Source organism: Bos javanicus, chromosome 3 (assembly GCF_032452875.1).
Source record: "Bos javanicus breed banteng chromosome 3, ARS-OSU_banteng_1.0, whole genome shotgun sequence".
Lineage (NCBI taxonomy): Eukaryota > Metazoa > Chordata > Mammalia > Artiodactyla > Bovidae > Bos > Bos javanicus.
The window spans coordinates 75,110,315-75,129,151 of record NC_083870.1 but is presented as its reverse complement, the minus strand read 5'-3'; the positions used below and the strand labels follow the sequence as shown (position 1 = coordinate 75,129,151).

Sequence of the window (18,837 nt, the reverse complement as noted above, 5' to 3'; positions counted from 1 at the left end):
CTCTTGATGAAAGTGAAAGAGGAGAGTGAAAAAGTTGGCTTAAAGCTCAACATTCAGAAAACTAAGATCATGGCATCCGGTCCCATCACTTCATGGCAAACAGATGGGGAAACAGTGGAAACGGTGGCTGACTTTATTTTTTTGGGCTCCAAATCACTGCAGATGGTGATTACAGTCATGAAATTAAAAGACACTTACTCCTGGGAAGGAAAGTTATGACCAACCTAGACAGCATATTAAAAAGCAGAGACATTACTTTGCCAACCAAGGTCCATCTAATCAAGGTTATGGTTTTTCCAGTAGTCATGTATGGATGTGAGAGTTGGACTATAAAGAAAGCTGAGCACAGAAGAATTGATGCTTTTAAACTGTGGTGTTGGAGAAGACTCTTGAGAGTCCTTTGGACTGCAAGGAGATCCAAGTAGTCCATCCAAAGGAGATCAGTCCTGGGTGTTCATTGAAAGAACTGATGTTGAAGCTGAAACTCCAATACTTTGGCCACCTGATGTGAAGAGCTGACTCATTTGAAAAGACCCTGATGTTGGAAAGACTGAAGGCAGGAGGAGAAGGGGATGATAGAGGATGAGATGGTTAGATGGCATCACCGACTCACTGGACATGAGTTTGGGTAAACTCCGGGAGTTGGTGATGGACAGGGAGGCCTGGCGTGCTGCAGTTCATGGGATTGCAAAGAGTTGGACACGACTGAGCGACTGAACTGAACTGAAAACGTAATTTGGCACAACACCGCAAGGGAGAGACTAAACATTTAAGGAATTCAAGTCTCTTCATAGTAGCCTTTAAGCTTTTCGTGACTGTGACTGACGTTTTACACTATAACCCCGCAGGGACACATATGCACATAAACACAACATACATACACACCCCTGACACTACTGATTCAAAACGTAATAAGGACCCAACTGGAGATGCAGGAGACAAGGATTTGATCCTTGGGACAGGAAGATCTCTTGGAGGAGGAAATATGGCAGTATTCTCCAGTATTCTTGTCTGGAGAATCCCATGGACTGAGGAGCCTGGCGGGGTACAAGTCCATAAGGTCACAGAGTTGGACATGACTGAGCGACTGAGCACACACACACACTATGTGCTCTAGCTTTTATTATCTGAATTTAGATTCTACTTAAAAAAAAAAGCAGGAGTCATAATAGCCTACTAAACTGAATTCATAATCCACTAGAGTGGATTCAAATTCTACAATTTGAAAACACTGCTATAAAAAATGTCATAAAATGTTAATCTTTGGGAATCTTTTATTTTCCAGTTTTAACATCTAAAATTGTTAAAATAAAAAACCATTAAGAACCCATCCAATTCATGTTACTAAGGAAATAAGATTGCAGACACAAGTTATCGTGTCTTGTACCTAAGCATTTCCTTGATTTCCCTCCCCTTTCCTAACTGTCACACAATTCTTTGCAGGTAGCATGTTTTCAATAAATACATACTGAATACAAAATTTATCAGATGGTATTGGCTAAAAATGACTTCATAAAGTAGGCAGATTGTTAGCAAGGCCTTCAAAGCAGCAGCAGGTTTCAGTTGATGAAGTAGAAAAAAATATATGCAAAGGGATCATGCTTTGGTTTCATGTTTACAAAATGACTTTAATCTATTTATTAGTGAAGACTCAAAAACCAACAACAGATTCACAAAAAACTCACCAGACCATCACAGAAAAATGAAAGGTGATACATGGTAAAGAAAACCTACGAGCATATTTAAATAAACTCACTGAATGCCAGGACTGAAGTCTACCCCTTCCCTTAGAACATTATACATTAAGAAAAGTAAAATTATACCTCAAAATTCTGTTCCATTATGTTTCCACCTTTACTCAAACTCTCCATAATGGCCTTATTTCGAAGAATGTCTTCTTCACTGAGATGTTCTCTTCTTTTTCTTGATTCTAAAACAAGTCCATTCACCAGATAAAAGTCGGCCAAAAAGTTTCCTACCCTTTCCTAAAACGAAATCAAATATTTCAAAATAATAAAACAAAGTTTACCTTAGATTTTTTTTTAAAGTTTCAAAGTAAAATATACAGTTTCTCCATAAACATGTAACATTTAGATGAAAATAAATATTCCTCTGGTACTTAAAATTATCAAATTATCTTACACATTCTATTAAGCTAAAAAATACATAACATTACACATTTTCAATTTGTAAAGGAAAATTTTTAAACACATAAAATGCAGGTAGTTAATCTCCAATGAATTAAGACTAAGTAAAAACAGCACATAGTATTCCTTTATAAGTAGCACAAAGCTACAGAAAACTTAATTTAGCTAATAATCAAATATCATGAGTTATAAGGAGGGGTCAGGGATAATTAATGTTCCCATTTTATAGATAGAAATAAAAACTAGAATAAGAAGAAATAAACTAAGTCACATAAAAACTTCTAGTACAACTAAAATTAATAACCCATTCCAATATCCTCTAGCAGGCCCAAACTTACAAGATACAGTTGCTTGCTTCTTTCAACAAAAAGAGAACAACCAAGCAGTCTTGCTCACTAGTACAGTTTATATTTATATTATAGATTGAGAATGGGGAACTCAAATGGAATAAAAGGACATCAAGAAGAGTCCTCCTTCAACATTAACCTTCACTTTTTTCAGACCCACAGGTGGTCAGAGTTTGAAATACCTTACCTCAAACAACATGATCAGTAACTTACTGAAAACAGGCTTCCCATTTCTACCTGTATGCAAATCACTTCTCTTGCTGCTGCTTTCTGGCATTCCAAAACTAAGTGTTTAGAGTGGCTTCTGTTTCTACCTTGCTTTGTGGCTTCCTTACCAATCATTAGAAAGGAAGGCATTCTGCACCTGTTTCTACCTACAAAATGGGAACTATAAGCAATTACTGACTCCCTCCTTACCTGTCAAAGATTTAAGAAGATCACCTAGACACTCTTCAAGAGCTTTGAGCTGCTTAGCAGTAGTACTAGATGAACAGCAGCTTCAATTTTTATCTTCTCTTGAAGTGATCCTTCTAATGCTGTCCAGAAGAACAGAGTACAGACAAATAAGACTCAGGCCAACAAATAGATTGCAGTATAGGATCTCACATCTGGAAATCCTATCATGTTACTCGTTGCCAAACAGGCTTAGAGATGAAAATTGATGAACCTAGATCTCAAAGTGAGAATTTTTCTGTGGTTGGGAAACATTCAGGTGATAATGATCAATTTTGGAAATCTTATAATGAAAAAGCATTTATTAAAAATAAATAAAAAACAAGTCATATCAATAAAAATATTTAAATGTATATTTCTTATAATACAACCATTCCATTTCTTGCTAGCTATAAAAGACAATGCAAAGGGATATAAAAGGATGGTAAATGTAACATCATTTATACTGGGAGAAACCTGGACAAAAATGTGTATCCACCTAAACATCCAAAAATAAGAGACTGAGTAAATAAATTACAATATATCCATACTATGGAATACAATGCAGTAGCTAAGAAGAATACAGTAATTCTAAGACATACTAAAAATTGGGTGGAGGGGGGAGTTGCAAAATAATAGATACAATGCAATGACACTTTTTGAAAAAATAAATATTTGTATCAATAACTAAATATTATTATAGATATAAATCAATATACATTGAGATACATTGATTATTATAGATATATATCAATGTACAATGAGTTGGACACGACTGAGCAACTGAACAACAATGTATATAAAGTATAAGAAAAGTCAGGAAGATATACAGCTGGATAATCTTCTGCAAAAGACTCTGGGACTATAAGCTGTAGTCAAGAGGGATTTCTCAGCTTTATATGTAAGATTGTGTGGTAGTTAATTTTATGTCAATTTGGCTAGACTATGATGCCCAACTGTTCAAACACCACCAGTCGAGATGTTGCTACAAAGCCGACATGGGGTTTTGGAGGGGTGCACCACACAGCTTGCAGGATCTCAGTTCTCCAAGAAGGGACTGAAGCCAGGCCATGGTGATGAAAACAGGTCCTAATTACTGGACTGCTGAGGAATTTCAAGACGGCATTTTTTAGATTGGTTGAAATTTAAATCTGTAGACTTGGAGTAAAGCAGATTACCCTCATACAGTGGAAAGGCTGTTTTCAATCAAATGCAGGCCTGAAGAGCAAAGACTAAGGTTTCCCAAAGGAAAAGCAATTCTGCCTCAAGACTGCAACACAGAAACCTTGCCTGAGATTCTGATCTATAGATTTCAGGCTCAAAACCATACAACTCTTTCCTGAATTTTCAGCCTGCTGGACTGTACTACAAATCTCAGACTTACCAGGTCCTACATTCACACAAGCTACTTCCTTAAAGTAAATCAACCTCTTCCTCACCCTTCTCTCCTTCTGTGTGTGTGTGTGTGTGTGTGTGTGTGTGTATACACACAGATATATACACATATACAGATAGATATAGATCTCCTATTGATTCTGTTTCTCAGAGAACCCTGACTAATTTACTTTTGTCTTTATAATAAGGATATATTTCTGTTGCGTGTAATAAAAGATAAATTCATAAAATCTTGGCCCTTATCCAATGTTATTTATTCTTTAAAATTTTATAAAATGCTTCTTCATACATCCAACTAAAAAATGCGTGAGTATATTTTGAGCAGATGAAATAAGAATTATGGAAAGAATTTACAATTTAATAATGGAGAAACCTCCACTGAGATTTAATTAAACAAGTACTGTAGAAATTTAAGCTTATTTAGCCTTAGTCAAATATATGGAATACTCAGGAATAGATAATGGGTAAGTAAATAGTTTTAAAGTTGAAAAGTAGAAAAAAGGTTCAGGGAAATGAATTTAACAGTGTAGCTTCTTTACGGTCTTTTTAAAATAAAAGCATTAGAAATATAACAGAACCATGTGAAGACATCGTTTCCTATTTAACAACAAGGCAACTAACAACAAGAATATTTTTCAACATAAAATTCAAATGAACTAAGCTTTCTCTCCTGGCTTCTGTAAGATGATCTTCCAACTCTGTAACCAACCATTATAATTCCCTATTTGGATTCAAGGAGAAAAGAATACATGACTTGACAATTAAGCTACTCGTTCTACATGCGTTTCCATCACATTATTTTGGCAATATTAAATACTGAACAGTTTTTAAAGTGTAAAAATCTCGATTTGCACATACTGTTTTATCTTCCCGAAAAAGCCATCCAGTTTGGGCACGCGTGAAAGAAATTGATTTGGTTGATAAGGTTGCAGAGTAAATATCGCTACTCATTAAAATGTCAACCTCTTCTTCTGTTTCCATCTCTGATTCCTGAGGTGGAGGCAAAAGGTAGATATAAAAAACTAAGTTTTTAAAGGTAATTAGTGCCACAAATGAAAATATCAACAATTAAAATGTTACAAATTTCAAAAAGCAAAAAGGACCGATTCTAAAAACAATTACAGAAGTTTAAACTTCGTATATCTAAATAAGTTGGGCTTCCCTTGTGGCTCAGCTGGTAAAGAATCCATATGCAATGCGGGAGACCTGGGTTGGATCCCTGTGTTGGGAAGATCCCCTGTAGAAGGGAAAGGCTACCCACTCCAGTATTCTGGCCTAGAGAATTCCATGGACTGGATAGTCCATGGGGTTGCAAAGAGTCAGACATGACTGAGTGACTTTCACTTTCATCTAAATAAGTTAGAATTATAACTAATTATGAATCTAAAAATACAGGACACATGAAAAATGTACTTTGTAATGAAAATAATAATAGTTTACCCATCACAGAAATATATAATGGAAATAATACTAGATTACACATTACATAAATACAGAGTACATAATTACAGAAGATTTAAGAATTAAGTAGACAGGTCTGAGACAAAATCCCTACACAAAGGTTTTGTTTTCTTTAAATACAGATGAATCTTACTTTAGTTTTTTTAACCTGAAGACCCACTGCTACCATTTGAGCCCTTCTTTCCCAGTAGTTTTAAGTGGAAGGAAGAAAGGGAAGGGCAGGAAGGAAAGAAAGGAAAGGAGTATAGGATCTTCTCTATACTCATCAAAGAAAGAAAAGGAATCCATAAATATCATCCCATGATTTCCAAACTCAATTAGCAGCCTTGCTTCAATGTATTCCCCAGTGCTGGCATATAATAATTGATCAAAAAATATTTTTTAAAAGAAAAAGCTTTGCACTTGTTTCATGTATAGAAACACAACTAAATGACCAAGTAAGAAGAGTAACTGAGTAGGTAATAAATGAGGTTCTATTCTCTTAACAGGCTAAGAGAGTTTCCCTGATACTTAGGACCACAGAATCCAAACGAGAGAAGGAGGAAAAAAAGAAGAACCCAGAGCCTTAGTGGAGAGTGAGAACCATCCATAGGGTTTACAATAACTAGAGGCTCTATCTTCCATATTTCCTGATTTCTAGATTCCCAAGAGGCCTATTTTCTATTCCTCACCACCAAACTTTCACCCAGATTTCCTTCACCCTTGCAAGTGAGGAATGGAAAATCTTGACATTAATGCTAAGGCTGTATAACAGATGAAAATGTATTCCTGGTAACCCAAACTAATTCTGAACACAACTGCAAAATTTTGGCTGGCATAGATTGTATAGAACTATTAATCCTCATGATGCAAATATGTTATAAATTAGGATTTTATGTATTAGCTTGGGAACAACACTATATATAACACTACCTATGAAGAAATTTGCTTTAAGTTTCAAACATCCCATTTCAAAGAAACTTTTTTTATATACTTTTACGTATGGGTTTATTTTTGGCTGTGCTGGGTCTTTGTCGCTGCACGGGCTCTTCTCTAGTGTAGGGGAGGGGGCTACTCTCTAGTTGTGGAGCACAGTGTCATTGCAGTGGCTTCTCGCATCACAGAACACAGGCTCAGAGTGCAGGCTCAACAGCTGGAGCACACAGGCGCAGCTGCTTCTTGACATGTGGGATCTTCCGAACCAAGGATCACACCCATGTCTCTCTCTTGCACTGGCAGGCGGATTCTTTAGCAGTGAGCCATGAGGGAAACCCGCAAAAAACATTTGATACAGAACTCTTCTATAAATTGTACACTATCTCCTAACCACATCACTGAAAATGACCTGTTATTAATTACATTCATTCAACAAACATTTAATGAACAGTTAGTACTTATAAACACATATTGGTGAAAAACAAGTATTCCCTGCCTTAAGAATTACTGCTTACTATCTAGCTTTTCTATATTCTTTTAGACATAAAATACACACGCATATACCCTAAATACATCAGCTAATATTTACACCACTAGCCTTAATCTCTGGCTTCTCTTTTAGTATCATCTTTCTAACTCATCCATTGCCTCGTTAGCTATCCTATTGTTATTTAAGACACAAGAATTCAAATTATTTAGTACATTTCTGAGAGTCTAGAAAAAGGGTCAGCAGAATATGAAAAGCAGTCAAATCCAGTGCACCACTTGTTTTTATAAGTAAAATTTTATTAGAACATAGCCACACTCGTTCATTAATATATTGTCTAAGGTGACTTTTACGTTAATAACAGCAGAGGTGAGTAGCTGTGACAGAGACCATATGACCCTAAAAATACATTTAAATATCTAAAATATTGACTCTCTCCCTTACAGAAAGAGTTTGGCAAACTCTGGCTTAGAATGCACTGATGCTGTATTAAGTACCAGAGAACACAACTAAAAGACCCCCATACCTTTGAGGAGCTTAGCCCCCACAAAAAGAAGAATGCCATATAGACTAAAAGAAAAAAAGGAAATAGCACTAGAAGCTCTACAGTACCAGATTTAGTGGAGCATCAAGAAAAGAATGGTCACCCAGGAGGGGAGGAAGCAACAACACTAAATAGGTATCCCTCAGGGTGAGAGTGTAAGAAGTGTATTCCTGGAAGTGGAAACAACATGAACAAAGGAATGAAATACTAAACAGCCTGGAAAAAACTGCAAAGAGTTCAGCATGAGGGTAGCTATGATAACAAGGTAAGGCAAACATGGGAAAGTCAGCAAAAGCCACGTCCTGAAGGAAGCATCCCATGAGGAGGAATTTGGATGTCATTCTTCTTGGCAATAGGGAACTTTTACAGTGTCTTTAAGGAAGACAAGTTTCATGAATTTGTTTTCAATATTCAACCTATCTCCAATATGTGAGATAATTTAGAAGCAGGCAAGAAGGGGGCCAGGAAGATCATTTATGAGACATTTGTGACACTCCAGCTGAAATAGTATCTAAATTATGGCAATAACAGCATCAATAAAAAAAAGGGATAATTATAAGGCATCTGGAGAGGGAAATGGCAACCCACTCCAGTATTATCACCTGGAGAACCCCGTGGACAGAGGAGCCTGGTGGGCTGCTGTCCATGCGGTCGCACAGAGTCGGACTAGACTGAAGCAATTCAGCATGCATGCACCCATAACGCATTAGGGAGACAAGACTAACCACACATGTTCTCTAATTAGGAAACCTGAGAGTCCAAGAAAAAAGGTCCAAAAAATTCCAAGCTTTCTCATGGAACAGAAAATGATGTTAATCACCAAAAGAAAGAAAATGGGAGAACAGGCACCTGGAGGGAAAATAATGAGTTAAGTCTTCAACAAACTGGATTTTGAGGTACTTAAGAGACACATATGATACCCAGTAGGCATTTAAATAGGTCCCCACTCAGAAGATTTGAGTTAGAAATAAATACTCGTGAATTATCAGCTAATAAGAGGTAGTGAGAGCTGTGGGGATATTCTGGCAATTTGTAAAAATGAGAACAACATCAAGGGCCTATCAATATTCAAGAAGTAAGCAGAGAAAGAGCCTCTTGACGCAAGTGAAAGAGGAAAGTGAAAAAGTTGGCTTAAAGCTCAATATTCAGAAAATGAAGATCATGGCATCTGGTCCCATCATTTCATGGGAAATAGATGAGGAAACAGTGTCAGACGTTATTTTTGGGGCTCCAAAATCACTGCAGACGGTGATTGCAGCCATGAAATTAAAAGACGCTTACCCCTTGGAAGGAAAGTTATGACCAACCTAGACAGCATATTAAAAAACAGAGACATCACTTTGCCAACAAAGGTCTGTCTAGTCAAGGGTATGGTTTTTCCAGTAGTCATGTATGGATGTGAGAGTTGGACTATAATGAAAGCTGAGCACAGAAGAATTGATGCTTTTGAACTGTGATGTTGGAGAAGACTCTTGAGAGTCCCTTGGACTGCAAGATCCAACAAGTCCATCCTAAAGGAAATCAGTCCTGGCTGTTCATTGGAAGGACTGATGTTGAAGCTGAAAGTCCAATACTTTGGCCACCTGATGCGAACAGCTGACTCATTTGAAAAGACCCTGATGTTGGGAAAGATTGAAGGCAAGAGGAGAAGGGGACAACAGAGGACAAGATGGTTGGGTGGCATCACTGACTCAATGAACATGAGTTTGGGTAGGCTCTGGGAGTTGGTGATGGACAGGGAGGCCTGGCATGCTGCAGTTCATGGGGTCACAAAGAGTCGGACACGACTGAGTGACTGAATTGAACTGAACTGGAGAAAAAGGAAGAGACAAAAGAGAGTAAGACAGAAACATTGGAAAAGAACATCTATTGGCCAAAGTCAAATCACAAGGAAATGAAATTTTTAAGAACTGAGTTATTACTAATAGAAAACACTTCAGAGAAATCTATACAAAGAGAAGGTGGAAACAAGTGCACTGATATCAGCAATGGACTCATTATGAACATCATCTAAAACCCCAAACCCTACTTCCTTTTCTAAATGCTCCAATGTATCAGTGTGACACCACCATCATATACACTATTCTGTAGTCTGTGCAGTGTGCAATACCATCATGCTTAAAAAGCAAGGTACACACCTTAATTTAAAAATATCAATATACTTTATTGCTAAAAAATGCTAGCCATTATCCGAACCTTCAGCGAGTCATAATCTGTTTGCTGGTGAAGATTCAAAATATTTCAGTTCAGTTCAGTTCAGTCGCTCAGTCGTGTCCATTTCTTTGCAACCCCATAGACTGCAGCACACCAGGCTTCCCTGTCCATCACCAACTCCCAGAGCTTACTCACATCCAACCATCTCATTCTCTGTTGTCCCCTTCTCCTCCCGCCTTCAATCTTTCCCAGCATCAGGGTCTTTTCAAATGAGTCAGCTCTTTACATCAGGTAGCTAAAGTATTCGAACTTCAGCTTCAGCATCAGTCCTTCCAAGGAAAATTCAGGATTGATCTCCTTTAGGATTCAGTGGTTTGATCTCCTTGCTGTCCAAGGGACTCTCAGAAAGAGTCTTCTCCAACACCACATTTCAAAAGCATCAATTCTTTGATGTTCAGTTTTCTTTATGGTCCAACTCTCACATCCATATACAACTACTGGAAAAACTATAGCTTTGACTAGACGGATCTTTGTCCGTAGAGATGTCTCTGCTTTTTAATATGCTGTCTAGGTTTGTCACAGCTTTTCTTCCAATCAGCAAGCATCTTTTAATTTCACAGCTGCAATCACCATCTGTAGTGATTTTTGAGCCCAAGAAAATAAAGTCACTGTTTCCACTGTTTCCCCATCTATTTGCCATGACGTGATAGAACTGGATGCCATAATCTTAGTTTTCTGAATGTCGAGTTTTAAGCCAGCCTTTTCACTCTCCTCTTCCATCCAGAGGCTCTTTAGTTCCTCTTTGCTTTCTGTCATAAGGGTGGTCATCTACATATCTGAGGTTATTGATATTTCTCCTGGCAATCTTGATTCCAGCTTGTGCTTCATCCAGCGCAGCACTGTGCATGATGTACTCTGCATATAAGTTAAATAAGCAGGGTGACAATATACAGCCTTGACATACTCTTTGGGATTGGAATGAAAACTGACCTTTTCCAGTCCTGTGACCACTGCTGAGTTTTCCAGATTTGCTGGCATGCTGAGTGCAGCACTTTGACAGCATCATCTTTTAGGATTTGAAATAGCTCAACTGGAATTCCATCACCTCCACTAGCTCTGTTCGTAGTGATGCATCTTAATACTCACTCGACTTCGCACTCCAGGATGTCTAGCTCTAGGTGAGTGATCACACCATTGTGGATTTTATCTGGTCATTAAGGTTTTTTTTGTATGGTTCTTCTGTGTATTCTTGCCACCTCTTCTTAGTATCTTCTGCGTCTGTTAGGTCCATACCATTTCTGTTCTTTATTGTACACGTCTTTGCATTAAATGTTCCCTTAGTATCTCTCATTTTCTTGAAGAAATCTCTAGTCTTTCCCATTCTATTGTTTTTCTCTATTTCTTTACCTTGATCACTTAGAAAGGCGTTCTCTCTCCTTGCTATTCTTTGCAACTCTGCATTCATATATGATAGTAACTGATATACAGTTGGCCCTCCATATTTGCAGGTTCCACATACAACCAACCAAGGATGAAAAATATTTGAGGAAAAGATTCCAGAAAGTTCCAAAAATCAAAATTTAAACTTGTCACGAAGTCCAGTCAACTATTTACAAGGCATTTACATAGTGCTTACAACTATTTACTTGTGCGTCTGTGGATTTTGGTAACCTCAAGGTTCCTAGAATCATTCCCCAGCAGATACCAAGGGACAAACTGTATACTATTAATACAATGCCACTACATAGCACCTGCTTCTGCTCCTGCTGCTAAATTGCTTCAGTCGTGTCGGACTCTGTGCGACCCCACAGACAGCAGCCCACCAGGCTCCTCTGTCCCTGGGATTCTCCAGGAAGAATACTGGAGTGGGTTGCCATTTCCTTCTCTCATACATAGCACCTAGCAGTGTCTAGACGCACTTTATTAGGTCCTTGATAAATGTTTAAGGAAGGAAGAGAGGGAAGGAGGAAAAGTCAAAGAACTATGTAAAATTAATTCATTTAAATTACTTTTTGATCATATCAATATGCTGTTTAAGAATCTTGCTCTGAAAAAAAAAAAAAGAATCTTGCTGTTATCAACTATGTGTGCCTGCATAAAATAAAAATAAAAACAAAATAAAAGCAACAGTGATAAAACAAAATGTTGATCTAAGAACATCTGTAGTGCTATCAATGATATACATAGATACTATAAAAGCTGTTTCTTTGGTTTATAGCAGGGCAAGGAGCTTTCAGGGAACAATGGATCAAGATAATGGTACACATGGTTTTTCAAAGGTGGTTGTAGAGACAAAACCAATATGGAGATACGGTGTTTTGAAGGAATATAATTTTACATTTTAAGAGTGAAAAGAAAGAGAAAAGAAAGGTAGCCAAAGAGTTAGGAAAAGTAAAAGAGTACAGACAAAAAACCAAAAGAGGTGCTCATGTTAAAGAAACAGAGATGGTTCACAACCCTAAAATAAAGTAGGGCCAGAACAAGTTCAATAAATGAGAACTACAAGAATTCAGAGTTTATTTAACCAGGACATTATCAGTGAATTATGAGCAAACAGACTCAATAGTTTAGTCAGGATAAAGAAAAGATGATAAAATTTTTTTTTTAAAAACTAGAGGTAAGAAAATGGAAACTTTAGGAATAAACCATTTCAATTATGTCTTATGCCTTTCAAAACAATTACACTGAGGCTTGGCTGCATACACAGACTTTTTTTTTAAACCCATTTACAGGAATTTGCTCAACATGCTCACCTCATGGTGTATTCGCTGATAAACTTTTTGTTCATTGTCTAATACTACAAAAGATTCAGAGGGTGCCGCATCCCCATTGAAAATGAAGCTTAAATCCCCTCGTTGGCACTTCATGTCAGTAAAGTCTATGAGAGTAGTGTCAAGCCTGTGAAAGATGGACAGATGAGAAATTCTGACAAATAAAATCTCAATAAAACTTCATATTAATGAAATAAGCTTTGTTCCTTCTGAACTCAAACCAAAAGGCTAATACCATATTTCAAAGCCAAACTTATATATAAGAGCTAAATTTAAAATATCTCATTAAAAAACACCAAAAGAATATTTAAATATATATTCAATTTTACCTATATTTCATTTTCCTGAATATATAACTTCATTAATCCAGCAGGAGAAAGGTTGTTTTCCCATTGCTGATGCATTTCTCAACCTGTACCCCATTCTATTTCCCTTACCATAGCTACTCCATAAAATTTACCTCAAGGAAGAAGGGCAGAAAAGGAAAGCAAACCCGTCTAACATCTTTTGATCCCTTTAAGACAAAGTTGCTAGCTCAGCAGAGTACAGCTGACCCTTAACCACAGGGGTCTGGAACACTGACTCCCATCCCCTCCATATGTAACTTTACAGTTGGCCCTCCATATGTACATTTCCACGCTCTCAGGTTCAACCAACCTTGGATCATGTAATACTATAATATGTATTTATTGAAAAAAGATCTGTGTGTAAGAAGGCCCAAGTAGTTCAAACCAGTGTTGTTCAAAGGTCTGCTGTATACCTGAAGAGTATAGCAATGCACGGACCACATTCTTAGATTAAGGGCTGTGTGTCCACAGTCTTGTCCTTGTGAGCTGCATCGAGGCTGATGCTTAATCATACAGTATTAAACCTTGCTTCATCCTTCAACTCAATAAAGCATTTAATTTACTCCAAATTCTTGGCCTTTTTGCTTGACTTCTCAGATTCAGATTAGCATTCTCTTTCCCAACATTTTCTTTTCTAACATCTCCACGGCCCGAAACATTATGGATCTTTCCTATGGCAAATATTCATGTATTCAAATACCTGTATGTTTGTTGTGTTCACTGTAACCAAGACCTGACATGGTCGACCCAATGGGTTGGTCTCAAATAAATTCTATAAATCACTACTTGGTGAAATTAGAGAGAATAATGGAGTGGAAAACTTTATAAGTATCCTGATGTGCTTCAATCTTGCCCAAGGCTTTGTAGTCTCCAGATCATCATAGCAGGACCTGACTGGCTGCTCAAAACACAGTCCTTAAGTTAAGAAATAGGTTCACACAGCTGTTAAGAAATGCTGATCACACCCGAAAGAACATTTCTTTAAGTCTTTGTGAGAGGTCCACCCTGGCTACTGAGTTTCTAACACAATATAAGAACTCATTACTTTGTAGGATTTTCCGTTCTCACCATAGACAAGGCAAATGACTGGGCATTACTAGTTTCGCTTCATAGGAAAAGCTGAAAAATGGAACATATTTCACATGCTGCATCAAGAGAGTAACCAAGGTTACATATAATTTAACACCCAAACTAGTAACTTTTAAAAGTGAAGGTGACACTATTAATAATTTTACTAGGACAACAGAGATGAATAGGGAAGTATGATTAACCTATGTATAAGAAGCTCTTTTCTGAGCCATGTAAAATACATACAGCCCTCAGAGTCAAATAAGAAGTCCTAAAAAAATAGCAAGGCACCAGCTCCTGTAGGAGTGAACTTGACTTGCTGCTTTATGGTTGAATTCTTGCCCCTGGTCCACTTACAGTGGCCTGCTACTGCACTATTGGTGCTTGTACTACTAAACATATTCTGTTGTTGCTTGTATATGTGGCACAAGAGAAAACGATGCCAATAAAAGGGGCTTATCTCCTACCTCTAATGTGGGCTAATGTGGTCTAATGAAGTCTCAAAAAGGGGACAGATCATTTTATATGAGTGGCCTATTTGGACTCCACGGTTCAGCTACCAGGGAACTCTATACCCCTCAAAAAAAGAAGACATGGGCCAGAATAGTCTTTTGCCTCCACTCCCTTCTTGCCCCATCCTGGGGGAGAATAGTAGTGGGCTGCAAGGGGTGGGGGTGAGAGGAGAGATGCACAGAGAGACAAAGACAGACTGACATTGGCAACATTTGAGCCCTTCAATCTAGCCACACCTAAGATCAGTCATTGTCAATTTTTATTTTATATGTGTTTTCATAATTTGCAACTGAAAGACTAATACAACTTATATATTAGACATATTAGATGGCATAGTAAGCTGTATCAAGCATGCCTCATAATGATATAATTTATATCATGGTGATATTTTAATGTATCAACTGGTCCTTGGCTTTCAGCTTAATGAGCCTAAATACTTCTAATTTTTACCATGTAATTCACCATGAAGGACACAAAGTTCTTTATACAAATGCAAAGATTCAAATAGAAAATGTTCTTTTACAGATAAAAACTTGATAACTACCCAAGTAACAGTGAAAAGAAAATAGGGCCTATCCTTGAGATAGGAAGAGCTCAAATGAGACAGTTTGCAAAGATTATTTAGGTCAACGGTTATATATTACCTCAAAATTATTAGTAGTGAAAATATCTATTAGTATTCTCAACAATAAAGTTGTTCATATTACTATTTCTACTAAAATATTAATTTCTCCTAGACACCAAAGATGATACTGTGTTGATTTTTGCCCACACAGCTTGCAGGATTTTAGTTCCCCAACCAGAGATGGAATCTGTGATCTTGGTAGTGAAAGCATGGGAATCCTAACTACTTGACCACCAGGGAATTCCCATACTTTAAATAAATCACACTGCTATCATGAGATACAAGTAAAAGTCATTTGAAGTGATGTTTAAAAGAACTAATTATCTCATGACATTTAAATGTGCAAGTTTTTATTTAATGTTAACAAACTGGTTTTTCTTTTAATTCTTCATCTATGCAAAAAAACCTTTACCATACATTCTAAAATGCAGCTTCTCCATTACTCTAGTTAACTTTGATAACCAGCATTTTGAACCCATTACTCCTTCAACCTTAGTAAAGAGCTTTCCTGCTAGTAAGCCCCAGGTTTCAGTGTCTTACTAAATTACAGTAGCTCCCCTTAAGCTACATTCTTTGACACAATTATTCTCTCTTATTGTCATACATCTATCTTAGCCATTTTGTGGGGTTTTTTTATTATCTATATTTATTATGTAATATGTATCATGTCATTTACTTTTAAAAGGTATATATAAATGTGAAATAATTTTTTAACAGAAAGAAGCTCCTTTTCTTCTAAATTTAAGAATCAAACAGAACTAAAACTAACCTTTAACACAGCACATGGAAGACAATACTATTCTCCCAAGTTATCTACTAACTTTGGCAAGTACCCATATTAAAAATTTTTTAACTGATGAATAATTTTTTGAAATTCATAATATATTGCTAACAATAGAATACTGAATTAAATCTACATCATTAACAAATCCTTTCATAGTTTTTCACCCATACTTTACTGTGTTTTCCAAGGTTTCTGTAATAACCATGAATTGAATGTGCATGAGAACGTTCATGATGAGCAAGATCTGAGGAGGTTATTTTTAAAAAACAAAAACACAGAAAACTCTACCTAAACCAAGAGAATTTTGCTTGAGAATAATTATCCTAGAACTTACTTCCAACTAAAGGTTATCTCTTCATTATAATTCATCATACTTAATAATTAATCTCATAAACAGTTGATTTTCTTTAAATTTCTGTCTTGTGACATGATAAGAAGTTACATGATAAGAAGACAGTAAGTCAGAGAGGTCCTGGCTCAGCATTAATTTGTAATATGCTCATAAAAATCACTTCACCTTTCTGAACTTTCTAATCTATAAAATGAAGAGTTTATATAACTTTTTAAGACATCTCTAGTTCTAGACAATACTCAAATTAATATTGTGAATTTTTATAAACATAGGCATATAAATTATATGTATACATATATAAATGTACAAATATGAATACACTTCCTGGCAGTCTAGTGGTTAGGCTCTACACTCTTACTGCTCAGGGCCCAAGTTTGATCCCTGGTTGGGGAACTAAAATCCCATAAGCCGCACAGTACGGCCAGTTAAAAAAACAGTTGGCATATTCACTAGCATTCTAAATAGCTTAAATAGGTATCATTTATATAATTTGTTGTTCAATGCTAAGTTGTGTCCAACTCTGCAACACCACGGACTGCAGCACACAAGACACCTCTGTCCTCCACTATCTCCCAGAATTTGCTCCACTTCATGTCCATTCCATCAGTGATACTAACTAACCACCTCATCCTCTGCCACCCACTTCTCCTTTTGCCTTCAATCTTTCCCAGCATGAGGGTCTTTTCCAATGACTCAGCTCTTTGCATCAGGTACAAAGTATTGGAGCTTCAACTTCAGAATCAGTCCTTCCAACGAATGTTCAGGGCTGATTTCCTTTAGGATTGACTGGTTTGATCTCCTTGCTATTCAAGGGACTCTCAACATTAAAAAAAAAACTAAGATCTTGCCATGTGGTCATCCCATCACTTCAAGGCAAACATAAGGGGAAAAAATGGAAGCAGTAACAGATTTTATTCTCTTGGGCTTCAAAATTACTGCAGATCGTGACTGAAGCCATGAAATTAAAAGACATTTGCTCCTTGGAGGAAAGCTATGGCAAACTTAGTGTATTAAAAAGCAGAGATATCACTTTGTTAACACAGGTCCATCTACTCAAAGCTACGGTTTTTCTAGTAGTCATGCACAGATGTGAGAGTTGGACCATAAAGAAGGCTGAGTACCAAAGAAGTGATCATTTATAAATATACCTATATTAGTATAAAGAAATAATGATAGAATTCTGAAATGAGTAAAATAAATAGATTATTCATGAGATCCAAATATCAATCAATTAAAAAGAAAACAGAAGAAAATTAAAATTAGCCTTAAAAAATATTCACTAGAGTGGATAGATGAATGGCTAGAAGCATGGGTGGGTAGATAGGGGAGGGAACAGTAGGAAAGGGATGCAGTAAAAAAGGACAAGAGTTGGGTCCTCCTTATGTGTTCCTTATTCCCTAAAAAGCTAGGAAGAGGGGCATGACCATCCTAAATCTTCTTGGTATTGTATCATGATCTTCATTCTACTTGCATTTTAGATAGTATGTAGTTGAACAATAATACCTTTGTTTTAGTCAAGATTTTATGCCTTTGGTTTCTTATCTCTAGTACCTCAAAGGAGAAAAAACATTGTGAATATATTAAGACATGTTTAAGTTATAAAATACTACATCCATGTATAAGCTTTTACTACAGAAAGAAAAGCTTCCTCTAAATCTCAGTTATCTGTTACTCAGAGAAAAATCAAATCACCTTACCTGATATTGATACCTTGCTTGTATATTTTACATGCATCAGAAGGCAGAATTCGGGAAAGTAAAGGCACTGTATTTGTAAAAAGAAAAGGTGAAAAATAACCACCCAAAGTTCTGAGACATTATAAATTTTTTAATTAGAAGAACAGTACTGTAACATTTTACCATTTTATAAAAGTTGTCATAATTTCCTTTAAAATAGTATTTTTCCACTGAAAAATAATACACAAAGCAATTTTGAGCAACTTCAAATATCTACTGCTGCTAAGTCACTTCAGTCGTGTCCGACTCTGTGCGACCCCATAGATGGCAGCCCACAAGGCTCCCCCGTCCCTAGGATTCTCCAGGCAAGAACACTGGAGTGCGCTGCCATTTCCTTCTCCAATGCATGAAAGTGAAAAGTGAAAGTGAAGTCGCTCAGTCATGTCCAACTCTTAGCAACCCCATGGACTGCAGCCTACCAGGCTCCTCCGTCCATGGAATTTTCTAGGCAAGAGTACTAGAGTGGGGTGCCATTGCCTTCTCGGATTTAATTGTAATTACCATCACCACTACCCACCACCAAATACAAATAAGAGTATCAGAACTGATGCAATGCCATTCTTGGTACATATTACAAGATGCTACTGTTAGTGAGAAAACAAGGCCTTTTGGTAATTAAACCCTCCTGAAGGGGTCACCAGACAAACCTGGATCCCATCTAATTCTTTATATATAACTGCATAAAATACCAGAAAAGTAATATGTGTAATAAAAAATACATTTTTAGAGCTAGTTGAATTTGAGTTTGAATCCTAAATA

At 36.8% G+C, this 18,837-nt stretch overlaps 1 protein-coding gene across 1 annotated transcript in view; it reads right to left on the bottom strand.

Annotated features, from left to right (window-relative positions):
* Window positions 1–18,837, bottom strand: part of ANKRD13C (ankyrin repeat domain 13C) — a 96,901-nt gene that overhangs the window by 25,935 nt on the left and 52,129 nt on the right. The window contains exons 6-9 of the mRNA XM_061411610.1: window positions 18,040–18,106; window positions 12,636–12,780; window positions 5,180–5,311; window positions 1,824–1,985 (exon numbers count right to left, since the gene is read on the bottom strand). Coding sequence (XP_061267594.1) covers window positions 1,824–1,985; window positions 5,180–5,311; window positions 12,636–12,780; window positions 18,040–18,106 — 506 coding nt within the window. The remainder of the gene's footprint in view (window positions 1–1,823; window positions 1,986–5,179; window positions 5,312–12,635; window positions 12,781–18,039; window positions 18,107–18,837) is intronic.